The sequence below is a fragment of the Agelaius phoeniceus genome, chromosome 7 (genome assembly GCF_051311805.1).
Source record: "Agelaius phoeniceus isolate bAgePho1 chromosome 7, bAgePho1.hap1, whole genome shotgun sequence".
Taxonomy (NCBI): Eukaryota; Metazoa; Chordata; class Aves; order Passeriformes; family Icteridae; genus Agelaius; species Agelaius phoeniceus.
This window is the reverse complement of record NC_135271.1, coordinates 50,408,584-50,422,580: the sequence shown is the minus strand read 5'-3', so window position 1 is coordinate 50,422,580 and position 13,997 is coordinate 50,408,584. Positions and strand designations below refer to the sequence as shown.

The 13,997-nt window shown below is 51.0% G+C and overlaps 1 protein-coding gene across 2 annotated transcripts in view; it reads right to left on the bottom strand.

Annotated features, from left to right (window-relative positions):
• The window catches only part of GPD2 (glycerol-3-phosphate dehydrogenase 2), a 49,749-nt gene that overhangs the window by 29,217 nt on the left and 6,535 nt on the right, over positions 1-13,997 (bottom strand). The window contains exons 1-6 of one of the 2 annotated variants that reach the window (XM_077181805.1): positions 11,033-11,120; positions 10,442-10,549; positions 5,658-5,826; positions 3,737-3,861; positions 1,947-2,044; positions 896-1,059 (exon numbers count right to left, since the gene is read on the bottom strand). In XM_077181805.1, coding sequence (XP_077037920.1) covers positions 896-1,059; positions 1,947-2,044; positions 3,737-3,861; positions 5,658-5,826; positions 10,442-10,543 — 658 coding nt within the window. In that variant the 5' untranslated portion in view covers positions 10,544-10,549; positions 11,033-11,120. Of the gene's footprint in view, positions 1-895; positions 1,060-1,946; positions 2,045-3,736; positions 3,862-5,657; positions 5,827-10,441; positions 10,550-11,032; positions 11,121-13,997 lie in introns of those variants that run through there. The other variant, XM_077181804.1, reaches the window with a different exon arrangement.

The window sequence follows — 13,997 nt, the reverse complement described above, 5'->3', positions numbered from 1 at the left end:
TAGCCACGATCCAGCCAAATTATTTATTTAATCAGAAAAAACTTCACTAGATTATAAATAGATTTCAAGCTATAGTGCTCTTATGAGAAGTGTAATTACAGTTAAGAGAACCACTTCGTTCTTCTGGCAGGCTCCTGGGATCCCTTAAAACAAGCTAAGGAATAGCTCGGGATATGGAAAATATAAACCTGAATTCCCTCTCTGTGTGCTGTGTATGGCAGGTCCTGGTACTGGGTAAAAAACTGCCACATAATCCCACAACAAATTTTGCTACATTTGCATATTTTGCTCTCATTTCCCCCAGACCTTAAAAATAAGATAAAATGCAGCCTCTATCAGTAGCAAAATCAACTAAACACCAAGTCCATCCTTTAAATCCAACCCTCCTCTCAAACAAGAATCTGCACATACATATTCCCACACATATATATGAAATTTTAATTAATTTCCATGTTGCTGGGCTCTGACTGAGACACCTGCAATTAACAACACAAGCTTTAGCCAGAAGCCTCACAAACCCCACTGGAGTCCAGTGTGTTTCCAGGGCTCTTCCCAGTCCAGAGCCCCTTTGATGAGCAGATGAATTGCTCTAAATGCAGTTCTACAAAGGGAAAAACTCCCTTTATAATCCACCTTGTGTGAAGACCTTCTGCTGCCAAAAGGTCAGAAACCACATCTCCACCAGAACGCTTTCACACTGTTCTACACCCAAGAAAAGCCATTGCATTTTCTCCCACATCTAGGAAGTTGCTGCTGTTAAAACACGACTTATCTCCCAAACTAACGATTAAGAGGCAAGCTGCAGAGAGCCAGGGTACAGCCTCCAGGCCCCCACTTGTGTCTGAAGCCCAAAGGCAAAGCCCAGGAGCCCCCAGCAGGCAGAGAGGCCACGCACCGTCATAGTAGACAATGGCTCCCACCAGCTTGTCCCTGCGCAGCATGGGGAACAGCTCCAGGGCCCGCGTCTTGGTCAGGACATAGCTGCTCTTCAGGCACTGGCTGCCTGCCACCAGGTCATAGAGCTTGATCCCGATCCAGTAGTAGGGCAGCTGCCACCACCTGGGGGAAACAGCACCAGCAAGTGAGAAAAGAGACAAATGAAGCGTTTACAAGTGCGTGCACACTCCGGTACTGCAATTCAGAACACCGTGAGCAACACAGAATGTTCTTACAGCAGCTCCACCTTGTTCAGCATTACAAGCTCATGGTAACAAGACAATGTAAATACTCCAGACTTAGCTGCTGTTTGCCACTGTTTTCAACTGAGCTACTCCCTGTGGTGAGTCAAGCACGTTCAAGGATTTATTTGCTCTAAAATCAGGATCTAAACGGGGCTGTTGTGCCTCTGTGTGAGATACTGGAGCTGGGTGTGCAGGCTGAGAGGATTCCCCCAAGGCATGGTCTAAGGCCTCCTGCACAAACAGGACCACAATATATGCAGGCAGCCACTGGCCTACTCAAGCTCCAGCTCTTACAAGCCCCTCAGACTAGGACAGGAATAATAAAAACAGGAATGATCTTAATAAAATTAAGTTCCTTCAGCAAAACCTCCCAGCTCTAAGCAGCCTGTTCCAGTGAGTAACTGCTCTTACAGGCTGAAAACCCAACCCAAAGCACTGAGTGTCTTCCTCAGAGGAGGAGGAATCTGTTCTGTGCACAGCCAACTGCCCTGTGCCCACAGGGACTGAACAGCACTGTGCTGGGAACACTGGGGGGGACAAGGGTGCACTGAAAGAATAGCAAATACATCCTGGCAATGAGAGCTCTTTGCAGCTGTCCCTGCTGGGGTGCTGGAAGGGCTGCACTCCAGGACGTGCCCCCCAAAGCAGTGACTGCTGGCTGGGCACACGAGAACTTCCCCCAGGACAGCTTTAAGAAACCCCTCCCAGGCCAGGCTTTGCTTGTGAGAAGCCAAGGTAAAGGAGAGAAGGCACAGCAGAGCTTACTTGTAGATGGGGAGCATGATGGGCAGCGCACCTGAGAGGTGGGGCGCGCTCTGCAGCAGGTGTGCACGCTCCTCCAGAGCCTCCTTCACCATCCTGTACTGCAAAACACCAGCCAGGGTCAGTGCCACAGCACCCACCCTCCATCAGAGCCTCCCTCACCATCCTGTACTGCAAAACACCAGCCAGGGTCAGTGCCACAGCACCCACCCTCCTCCAGCCCTCCCTCACCATCCTGCACTGCCAAACACCAGCCAGGGTCAGTGCCACAGCACCCACCCTCCTCCAGAGCCTCCTTCACCATCCTGCACTGCAAACACCAGCCAGGGTCAGTGCCACCCTCCTCCAGCCCTCCCTCACCATCCTGCACTGCAAACACCAGCCAGGGTCAGTGCCACAGCACCCACCCTCCTCCAGAGCCTCCCTCACCATCCTGTACTGCAAACACCAGCCAGGGTCAGTGCCACCCTCCTCCAGCCCTCCCTCACCATCCTGCACTGCAAACACCAGCCAGGGTCAGTGCCACAGCACCCACCCTCCTCCAGAGCCTCCCTCACCATCCTGTACTGCAAACACCAGCCAGGGTCAGTGCCACCCTCCTCCAGCCCTCCCTCACCATCCTGCACTGCCAAACACCAGCCAGGGTCAGTGCCACCCTCCTCCAGCCCTCCCTCACCATCCTGCACTGCCAAACACCAGCCAGGGTCAGTGCCACAGCAGCCACCCTCCTCCAGAGCCTCCTTCACCATCCTGCACTGCCAAACACCAGCCAGGGTTGGTGCCACAGCAGCCAGCCCTGGCACCAGGGCAAACACTCAATAACAGACTTTATCCAAATATCAACACCTCCCACCATTGTCACTGCTGAGAAACCCAAAGGTTAAGGGAAAGGATCCCCAATAAAATAAAGCTTTGGTAGTTTCATCTTGGTGTTTTGGCAGCACAACTGCATAATGTTTCATTTGAACATAAACTCAACAAGCCACGTTGCCCTAACAAGGGGCAGGAGGCACAGGACTGATCCCACAGCACAGCTCCACGCCACTTCCCACAGCTCAGTCCCATCTGAACTCCAAGCTGCAAATGCAGAAGGGTTCTTCTCCAAACCAGTCAATGTCCAGTTGTTCTTTGGCAGAAAAGGAGGGTTTCTCTGTGCGGATAACTGCAGGGTTTGGATATTTCCCCTGAAAAGTCACCATTCCTGCAGCAGCATTTCAACCACTAAAACATACTTTGAGAGGCTCCAATAGAAAGACAATGTGATTCCTCAAAACAGGAATATCAGGCTTCCACCCACACAAGAATGCACAAAAGCATTTATAAACTCTCACTCATTTACCATATTTCCTTTCCCCATGCCAAAATAAATCACTCATTTACCATCTTTTATTCCCTTATTCCAAAATAAGTAGCTCATTTACAATATTCTTCCCCCATTCCAAACTAAATCACTCATTTACCATCTTTTCTCTCCCCATTCCAGAACAGGACAGCCACTCCTCCCCCCAGTTCATGACACTGCCTGTCTCTTTTAATTTTATTTTATTTCAAGCTCTTTTTGTTCTGAGATCAGCCCTGTCTCTGCCTGCCTTTCCCAAAACCCACAGCCTGCAAGGCCTGGCAGTGACACTGCCCATCAAAGCTCCCTCAGAGAAGACACTTCCCATGCACAGTGGCTGTGGAACACAACCCTGGAATCCAGCACTGAGAAGCTCAAAAGGACACTCAGCTCTGACTGGGACAGTGAAGTGTCTACCAGCAATTCTTGCTGAACAACCAGCACAAAAAATTACCTGCTCGAAATCCAACTTCATGATGGCCTTCTGGAGGTACCTCACCCCACCATGGATCAATTTAGTGCTCCTGCTGCTGGTCCCCGATGAGAAATCATCTCTTTCTAGAAGGGCTGTTTTTAGTCCTGTGTTACCAGAAAACCAAATTAACTTCTTAAATTACACAATTTGTATGTAATTCATTAAAGACACTTCTCTAGGGTAGAGACAATCACAAGAAAAATTACTCTGTACATGGATAAATTTGTATTCAAAGTGTAGTGCACTGTCTATATTGTAATGAAAAATTTTAGCCTTCTTCCTGAGGGAAAAGTCAAAGCAGAACTTAAACAGCAGCACATTAAAAGCTGGGTATTTCACAATGGAAAGGCATTACTGCACATTACGGGGGCACGCTCCCCAGGGAAATGACAGCTTGGATGCATGGCAGGAACAGAGGGGCTCCATGGACACTTTTAACCCTTTGCAGCAGGGAGCTCTAAACCTCTTCAGCAACCATTTAAGTGGCATTCCAGAGAGGGAGACAACTGGCAGCTCTGCTTACTTGGAGTTTGCCTCAGAGGTGCCCGCCTGGAATTCTGACAAACACAGGCAACAGCCTGATCAGCCTTAACCACTGAATCCCTGGGGCTGGAAAAGACCTCCAGGACCACTGAGTCCAGCTCCAGCCCCTCCAAGTCCTTTTGTCATGAGGGACCCAGAACTGGACACAGCACTCGAGGGCCCTCAGCAGTACAAACACTGAGATTTTAACATCTACTGCTGTCCCAAAACTTTTATGTGCTTAAAAAAATCTAATTATTACTGGTAACTTAGAAAGATCAGAGCAATTTATTTTTGTCGAATGTGACTGAAGATTAATGGACACAATCAGAAATAATTTGGTGAAGATTTATCAAACACACGAAAAGCAAAATTTGTTGTTAAGCGAAGCAAACAGGATAAAAGAGCAAGTTCCATGAATGAACAGCAACGAGACACAACTCATTAACCAAATGCCTGTGAATATTTCACACCTCAGAGACCTACTGATATAACCAGTACACCCAAGAAAAGGATAAACAGAGATTAACTGTAATAATTTCTGTCTGCTTTGCAACTGCATTTTCTGCCAAAGCACAGCAGAGGCAGAAGTGAGAAGATCTTTGTCCCATGTTATTAAATATAACAACCAGGCTGGAGTTTGGACTTATCTCCCTGTGCTCAGTCCCTACTGCTTTATCCATTTCCTATTACCACACCTGCTGGATGAGCGTTTCCCAGCTCAAACTGAAAGGCTCTCCTGGGGTTTTGCCTCTGTTTCTGAGGTACAGGACCAGGTTAGAGAGCCTGAGAGCTTCAGGGCTCCCTGCTCTGGCCAGGTCCCCAGAGGTGGGGAGACTGTGCTCTATGACCTTGTGGTGGTGTTCACAGGGGTCCCAGGGTGAGGGGAGAGACAAGGATCTGACTCCATGTTTCACAAGGCTGATTGATTATTTTATGATATATGTTATATTAAAACTATACTAAAAGGATGGAAGAAAGGATTCCATCATAAGGCTGGCTAAGAATAGAATAGGAAAGAATGAGTAACAAAGCTTCTGTCTCGGACAGAGAGTCTGAGCCAGCTGGGCTGTGATTGGCCATGAATTAGAAACAACCACATGAGCCCAATCCCAGCTGCACCTATTGCATTCCACAGCAGCAGATAACCATTGGTTACATTTTGTTCCTGAGGCCTCTCGGCTTCTCAGGACAAAAAATCCTAAAGAAAGGATTTTTCAGAAAATATCATAGCTACATGACCTTCCTCAGGGTCCTTCTGAGAGCAGAGCTTTCCCAGCCAGCATAACCAGCCCTGTACCTCTGAGTGCTTCAGAAAAGCCCCTCGGAGAGTCTGCTGCAGCCCCAGAGGAGCGTGCAGGGGAAGCCAGCCCCTCACCTCGGGTGGCCGCATCCAGGGCACAGCCGCAGCCCGTGGCGCCCCCGCCGATGACGAGCACGTCGAACTCGCCGCCGCTCTGCAGGGCCACCAGCTGCTGCTCTCTCGTGGGGAGGTGCTCCTTCCTCGCTGGAACAGCTTCTGCAGCCTGCACCTGCACCAAGGCACCCTGCAAAGGTGAACACAGCCCGTGAGGCCCCGGCTGTGCTCTGCACACACACACACACACACCCATGGGCACAGACACCCCCAAGGCACAGGCTTTCCTACAACCACACAGCAAAACTCGCTTATTCCCAGCCACTGCCCCCGCTTTTCACAATCGTGTCCTATTAAACACTGAGGAGCAAACAGTACTAAATCCACGAAGGGAAACCACACCTTTACCTCACCTTGCCCACCCCAACGTAACACTGCACTCAAGTGTTACTACCTGTATTCATTACTTCTAGGAACTCTCAAATGCTACAGGATACTGTTATTATTTTAATAAACACTACAAAGGAAGCATTTTAATAAACAGACACACTGGCTCTGGACTCTCCACCAAAACATTCACCAGAGCTGAGTGTACATTTCACATCTCATGCAGTGGCATTAATCCAAGCTCAAGTTTAATGAGGTTCAGGAGTGATGGGATTGTCAAACACAGTGCCCTGAAGCACCAAAGAAACTCTAATTTCACCTCCTTTTTGAGAAACTTCTAAACAATGCAGTTTATGTCCTACAGCACGCTAAAATACAACTTTAAAGTGACAAAGCTTAACAAGGTGGCAGTTTCCAGACAAGTTCCCATTTTCCTGGAAGGGCCCTGGGGATCTCTTTGGGCTGATATTCCCAGAGCCAATGCTGCTGTGTGCAGTGACTGTGGAGAGAAGGGCTGAGGCTCAGCCACCTACCAGGGACCATGGCTCAAGCGGGAAGGGTTTGAGCAGTCTCTGAAGGCTCTCTGCTGTTAACATCAACTTAAACTGAATTCTAAACATTTCCAGACTTTCTTGAAAATTATAAACACTTTGAACACCAGAAAAACCCGTTTAACCCTAATTTAAGACCTAATTTAGGCGCAGTCTCCAGGCCAAATGGCAGACTTAACTATGCAGAATAGCTTCTGCCCAGATCTCCCAGACAGGAAAGAGCAGACTAATAAAAATTCAAGTGACAAACCACAGAAACTCCTTTCCAGCCAAGCACAAAAAGCCTCAGTTCAGATTATATGGTGCATGCAGCCTAAATATTTTTGTTCAAAATTATTTGCTCATTCCTCAGCAGTATCATGATTTAAATGCATTAGTTCTGTGTCCCTCTCTCTGCTATAGAGCTGAAAATAAAATCTAAAAACTAGTAGCCATGACTCAAAGAAGTGCATATTCCAAAGATAATGAATGGGCAGGTTCACCCTGCAATCAGGGATGATACTGACTATAATGCTGACTAAAGGAGCTGACGAAAATCCCTCGGGACAGCAGCAGCCACTGTCACTGCCTGTGTGGTACAATGCAATCCCTGGGGAAGGTGGGGCTGGAGACAGAGTCCTCCATTTCATGCTGAGGATCTAATGAGGTCCTGGAGCTGCTGCAGGGCTGCAGTCCCTCTGCTCTGGGGCCAGGCTGGGAGAGCTGGGAATGCTCCCCTGGAGAAGGGAAGGCTCCAGGCAGAGCTCAGAGCCCCCTCCAGGGCCCGAAGGGGCTCCAGGAGAGCTGGAGAGGGACTGGGGACAAGAAAGAACAAATTAGAGTTGTAAGAAATCCCATCTTTCCCCAAGTGTAGTGATCCCTGCAGGATCAGCTCTGTCCCCCAGCCCATGCAGGGCACCCAGGAGCTGCAGTGCCCAGCTGTGCCCAGCTGCAGAGGCAGCAAACTCTGCTCCTTGCCCGGGGCTCACAGGCACAGCAGCCCTCACACAGAGCCCCCAGCCACGGCCTGCAGCTGCTGAGGCACTGCTGGGGCTGGGGGGAGGCTGCTGGAAAGATTGGGAGCTTCAAAGAAACTCAGCTGCCACGTTACTCTCCTGGCCACAGAACTGTGCCCATCCCCAGGTCCTCCTGCCTCTTGCCCTGCTCTCTCGCCGGCCCTGTCGGCTCCAGCACTGCCATGAAACTTTTATATCCCCAAAGTGCAGTAAAAGCATGTAATAGAATCCCAGGAGGGTTTGGGTTGGAAGGGACCTTAAAGGCCACCCTGGCACTGCCAGACAGCAGTGACAAGCAGGAAATTGGGAACACTAAGAACACCCTATCTTGCACGTGTTTTGGCTGATCAAGCTCAGCGACACGTGATCGACTTCCACGAGCTCTGGAGAGGGAAAATTCCCTCCAAATTTACTGTGCAGTACATTTTCTGAGAAGTTTCCAATCATGCTACCCAACTTCAGGAAAATAACACCAGAAAAAAGAGATTTGGAGTTCAAGAAATACTGGCATCAGGTGGGTTTGACTCCATGTCTAGGTTTGCTTTTAAACCCATTATTTACAACAAATGGCTCCTAGCAGAGCCCAGAGCAGAGTCCCAGCATCCAGCCCCTGCCATAGCCAGAGTGTGGAGATTAGCCCTGGAATATAAGCAGAGTGATTAGTACCAGGAATTGATATAGATATGATGCATCTTGCTGTCAATTAAATGGGGGAGTGAAGAAAAGCTGCACACAGGGATTCCATCTGCAGTAACATGATTAGTTTGGCAGTGAACAAGTGTGTTTACTGAAATAAGCAATTGCTGTTTATATCTACAATTTCTCAGGCAAGAGTTCCCTGAATGGTTTTGATTACGCTCTTAGTGAGAGGAATTTAGTTTGGCAGTTTGAATTTAATCATCAAGTTATAAAGTGATCTAGTAATCCATAATCCAGTGCTCTCGTTAATTTGCTACTGTAAATCTCCAGGTAGGTTGCAGAGTCAAATTCATCATCCTTACTCATTTAAACAAAAAAATACAGCAATTAGAACTCCCCAAAGCAGGCCCTGATGCATTATCATATTATCACACTGTTGGATTCACCTTGCTGAGCCATTCCTACTGACCAACAGTGTGCTCACACACCAGGAAGAGCAGGGCTGGGAAAGGACAGCAGAATCCTGCAACTCCAAACCAAAGCACTGCCTTTCCCCTCAGTGGTCATGAGGGGAGAGGGCAAGGAAAAGCCAGCAGTGGTCTCCAGCTGAACTTGGCATGGCCAAGAACACCCATCTCACATCTGGCACCAGCCTGTGGAGGCTGATGCATTAAATCAAGGTCCAAAACCAGAATGCAGCAATGCAGCCAGGAAGCAGGAGCATCTGTGTCCAACTCTGTGTCCCCATCAGTGCTGGAAGTGCTGGTGGAGCAGCCAGCAAAGGCTCACTGTGCCACCTGGGCCGTGCAGGTGTCTGAGTGTCTGAGGCCAAATCACAGAATTCCAGAGTGTTTTGGGTGGGAAGGGACCTTAAAGCTCATCCAGTACCATGGGCAGGGACACCTCCCACTGTCCAGGGTGCTCCAAGCCCCGTCCAGCCTGGCCTGAGACACCTCCAGGGATGGGGCAGGGCTAGAATGACAGGAGCTTTAAGGCTCCTTCCAACCCCTACTGTTCTGGGATTCTGTGATTCAATTCCAGTTGCATAAATGTGACTCAAAATGCCAGCAGATGTGTGTGGACAGAAAAATTAGTTGGGATAAAAGCACAGGTGGTTCTGTGATTTTGACTCCATGGGCATGCTCTGTAAAACTCTGGGGTTTAATCTGTCTCTGGAAGTTCAGAGCAGCCATCCATCCCCAGAAAAAGAGGAACTCCCTGAATTCTGGAGTACTGCAGACAAGATGCAACAAGTGAGCTCTGCAGGTGACTTTTCCCTCCCAACTCCTCTTATTTAGCAGTCCTAAAAGGTGCCATTTCTGCCAGTAATGAAGCCAGGCTGTAAAACCCTGGGACAGAGACTCTGGAGAGAACATTACCAGCTCGGAGCAAGGCAGGCAGCCCGATGGGGGCTCACTTGAAATGCTGGGGTTTATTTTCTGCAACAGTATCTGAAGCCATAAGAATCCTGCCTTATCCACTTCCAGCTTGGCTCCCCAGACATGACTCATCTCATTCCCAGCTGGTCCTCCTCCTCCCCATAGAAACAGCCAGAAATGGGATTTAAAGACCATTGTGGACGGGGGGTCATGGTGGCCTTGGCAGTGTTGGGGGAATGGTTGGACTGGGAGTCTCAGAGGAATTTGCCAGCCCTAGCAAGTCCATGGTGCAATGGTGAATAAGGGAGCTCAAGAGCACAGCCCCTCCAGCCCTGCTGGGAGGAGCAGATATCCAGGGAAATCTGTTTTCTCCAGCAGCAAGATGCAGTGCACAGACTGACATGGGATGTGCTGCTTTGCTGAGGCAGGGCTGCAGCACCAGCCTGCCCTGCTGGGGGAGCTGACCCTGTCCATGCCCCCTCAGCTGGGCCACAGCCCTGCAGGGACCGAGGGCTGGGCTGTACCCACCAGAGGCAGCAGGAGCCTGCCCTACCCCTGCCTTGGCACACACATCCTGTCCCCAGCCCGAGGAACCCAGCAGGAGCTGGCACCAGCTCTGTGCTGAGCCTGGGATGTTCACAGGTAGTGCTGGTGGTTTCAATTCCAGCCTCTCAGCTTGAAAACACTGTGCAGACAGCACTTTACTTCAGCAGGTCTTCCCACTCCTCCTCCAACTATGTAAAGCCCCCAGTGGCAGCCAAAGGTCATTTTTTAAAACTATTTGTACAAGCCTGACATATGCTGTGACAGATTTTAAGTTCCCTATTTTATCAAAAATCATAATTAATACTTACGTGTTTGTTTCTATGCTGAGAAAATTGAGAGAGGCCAAAAACTGTTGCTATGGCACCTCCTCCAATGAGAGCAGTTCCTTTCACTGCCTTCTGAAATGCCATTTTTTACTGGAAGAAAAGAAGATAAAAATTAATTGGCAGTTTTACCATGTCAGGATCTGGTACACACAGAAGAAACCACTTGAAGAAACTAATAACAATGTTGTGACAAGTTGAAATTTAGGGTAGCAATATCTTAATTAGAGATTTTCACTGCAATATTAGTAACTTCTAAACAAAGTCTAGACAGAGGCAAGCCGGAGCGCTCTGGTGTCTGCTGAGAAAGCTGCAGGATGAAAGAGGATTGAGATCAGAGCAGACAGACACACCCCACAGTGACCCTGAGCGTGACAGGCACTGCCAATGCCACGGAAGGACAGAGCAGGAACAGCCTGTCTGCAGTGACAGTGCCACCAACCCTCACCCCAGCAGCACAGGGACCGGCTGGGCTCCTCGCCACCTCCTGCAGCTGCCTGCCCGTCCCATCACTCACACCCTGCTGCAGCCCTGCTGCCGTGCGGGCAGGAGCTGCCCCAGCCCAGCCCGTCCTACCCGGGTGCAGCAGGAGCGGGGCCCGCAGCGAGCAGCAGCAGCAGTGCACACAGGGACAGCACCGAGTGGCACTCTGCACCCAGCTCAGAGGGCTTGAGACCAGCCCTATGTGGGTCAGGCAAGTTCTTAATAGACCCAGTGTTCGGATCCTGAATGACAAATGCGCACGGGGCTGAGCGGAATGTTAAACAGGCCCAGCCCGCCCCGTGCTCCCGGGGCTGGAGCACGCCAGGGACAGCATCTCTCCCACCTGGGGCCAGCACCAGGACTCCCCGGGACACCCTGGCCTGGCCACACTCCCCAGCAGTCCCCAGACACTGATTCAGCACCACCAAGGCTCAAAGCAGGGGCAGACCGTGTGTGCAGCCCTGCGCCAGCACCGCAGCACCAGCGCTCTCACCAGGCATGGGGAGCGGCCCTGGGCCAGCAGCAGGGAGCCAGCTCCCCATGGCAGACATGGAAACATGCTCCCAGGCTGGAATGCCTCAAAGGAAGGAATTCCTGGTTGGGAGGGTGGCACAGGTGCCCAGAGCAGATGTGGCTGCCCCTGGATCCCTAGCAGTGCCCCAGTCCAGGTTGGACACTGGGGCTATGTAAAGCCCCACCTTCCCCTGGGACAGTGGAAGGTGTCCCTGCCCACGGAATGACAGGAGTTCTGAAGTCCCTCCCAAGCCAAAGCTTGACCTCATTCCCTGAGCACTTTGCCTGCAGCACACTGAGCATGGGGGAAATTCCCCACACAATTTCTGGGGCAGGCATTTGATGCAGAGCTGCTGAGTGTACAAACTGTGTAAGGGATCGTGTACGGAAGGCCAAGACTTGCAGCTTCCCACAAGTTTTTCCAAAGAGGGGCATTTATGCTCTTGGAGACTCCCACCATGACTGCCTTTCCCGTATCACGTTTTCCATTTACTTCTTACTATGGCTGCAAAGAAAAGATCAGCTTCATCTTTCCTTTGAGCCATGACAGGGAGTGAAAGAGAAAAGAGACAGACAAACCCCAGCAAAGAAAGCTCCTGGGAGGGAATTTACTGTGGAGGTCTGGCCTTAAACACTACAGCACTCCATAACACACAACAACACCTTAAACACTCCATAAAAACAGAGAGGAAGACTATGGACAGTCACTAAGTTGGATCACAAGGTGGAATGCAGGAGAGCACAGAAATTGGAAGAGCAGCAGGAACATCCAGGAGAGCACAGGAGCTGAAGAGCAGCTGGAACATCCAGGAGAGCACAGGAGGAGAGCACAGGAGCTGAAGAGCAGCTGGGACATTCAGGAGAGCACAGGAGCTGAAGAGCAGCTGGAACATCCAGGAGAGCAGAGGAGCTGAAGAGCAGCTGGAACATCCAGGAGAGCACAGGAGGAGAGCACAGGAGCTGAAGAGCAGCTGGAACATCCAGGAGAGCACAGGAGGAGAGCACAGGAGCTGAAGAGCAGCTGGGACATTCCCGTGGCCATCCCCACACTGAAGGAGCTCAGGCGTCACTCCCACTGCCTGCAGCCACAGCACACAGATGGTGACAGGAGCACTGCACACCCCAGGCAGCACTGCAGGACACTCAGCTGTGCCCGAGGCTGCCAGGAGGCAGGAATGACAGCTCTGCTGCCCAAGGAAGGCTGGTGGCAGTACTGGAGTACCTCCACAGCCCTCGTGCAGCAGCAAAGGAGTGTCTCTGAGAGCCTGGAGCCCTCCAAGCACCTGTGCCAGAACACAACAATGCAGGGAGCTGAAAAGGAACAAATCAGCATCTTCCAGGGAGCCATGTCACATATCTGCAGAGATGCTGGCTTGCAGGAAGACAAAGGGAAGCATGCCCTTTCCATGCTGTATGAGCTCAGGAGGAAGGGTGAGGCTGAAGCACAATCCCTGCTCAGAACAGGGTTCCTGCAAGCACAGACACCCCTCAGCCCTGCTTCTCATCCCCTGGCTTGGACCTCTCCTGGGACTTCATTTGGGACACCAGGGACACACCAGCCAGCTACAGCATTCCTTTCCATGGGATTTGCACAAGGTACACTAACCACTGACTGAGAGGCTCAGCGATTGTCACCTGAGCCCAGCCCGGTCCAGCTGTTCCAGCTGAAGGGACATTAGACATGCCACAGCGCACAGCTTTCCCACTTTCATCCTGCAGGTAGCATCTCTAACACCCAGAAAGGCACTCGATGGCCCTCTGCAAGAGGATTTCTGGCCTCAGGGCTCCCCACTCCTTGCCTGGCCCCGGGGCGTGTTGCATTAGCTCTCCTCAGAGCCGGAGCCGATTACAGGCAATTCTCCCTGAAGGAGAAGGAACTCTCCCAGCAGACCAGCTGCTCAAATTGCCACATCAATCTTGCTCACCATCCCTAAGAGGAGCTTATCCAGGAGAGAAAGGAAAATAGGGCTTAGCATAAGCCACTCTAGCACAAAGGCAGACAGGCATTCCAGCCAGACGGCGCTTTTACACCTGGAACAGCTCAATTGCATCCCGGCAAACACGAGCCTGCATTTCTGAGGATGTGTTTGGATGAGGCTGGGTGAGCTCAGGGCACTGCAGGTGGGCAGGGCCCGGGCACTGCTGGCACCAGGCTGCTCCAGGCTCTGCCAGGGCACGGCTCAGCTCTGGCTGTTCCCAAAGGAACGGCTCTGCAGGCAGCAAGTGGCTCACAAGGTCTCCTCTGGAAAGGAAGATGACCTGAACGCTGCCTGGTGGCCACAAGCCACAGGCAAAGGAGAGGCTCTGGTCAGACACTGGGTTTTTGCCCCAGCTCTGTCCCACATGGCTGAGGAAGGCTGCTGCCAGCTTTGGGCAGGATCCACCCCAGTGCAGATGAAAGGGGAAGGAATGCAGCCCATGTGGTTCCCACAGGCTGCACCAGGGAAGAGCCCACGCTCACAAACCCCTCCTCTGCTGGGAGCAGGTACTGAAACCTGCCTCTCTTCCAAGCTGAGATCAATAGCTTGTGACAGAAATGGGATTT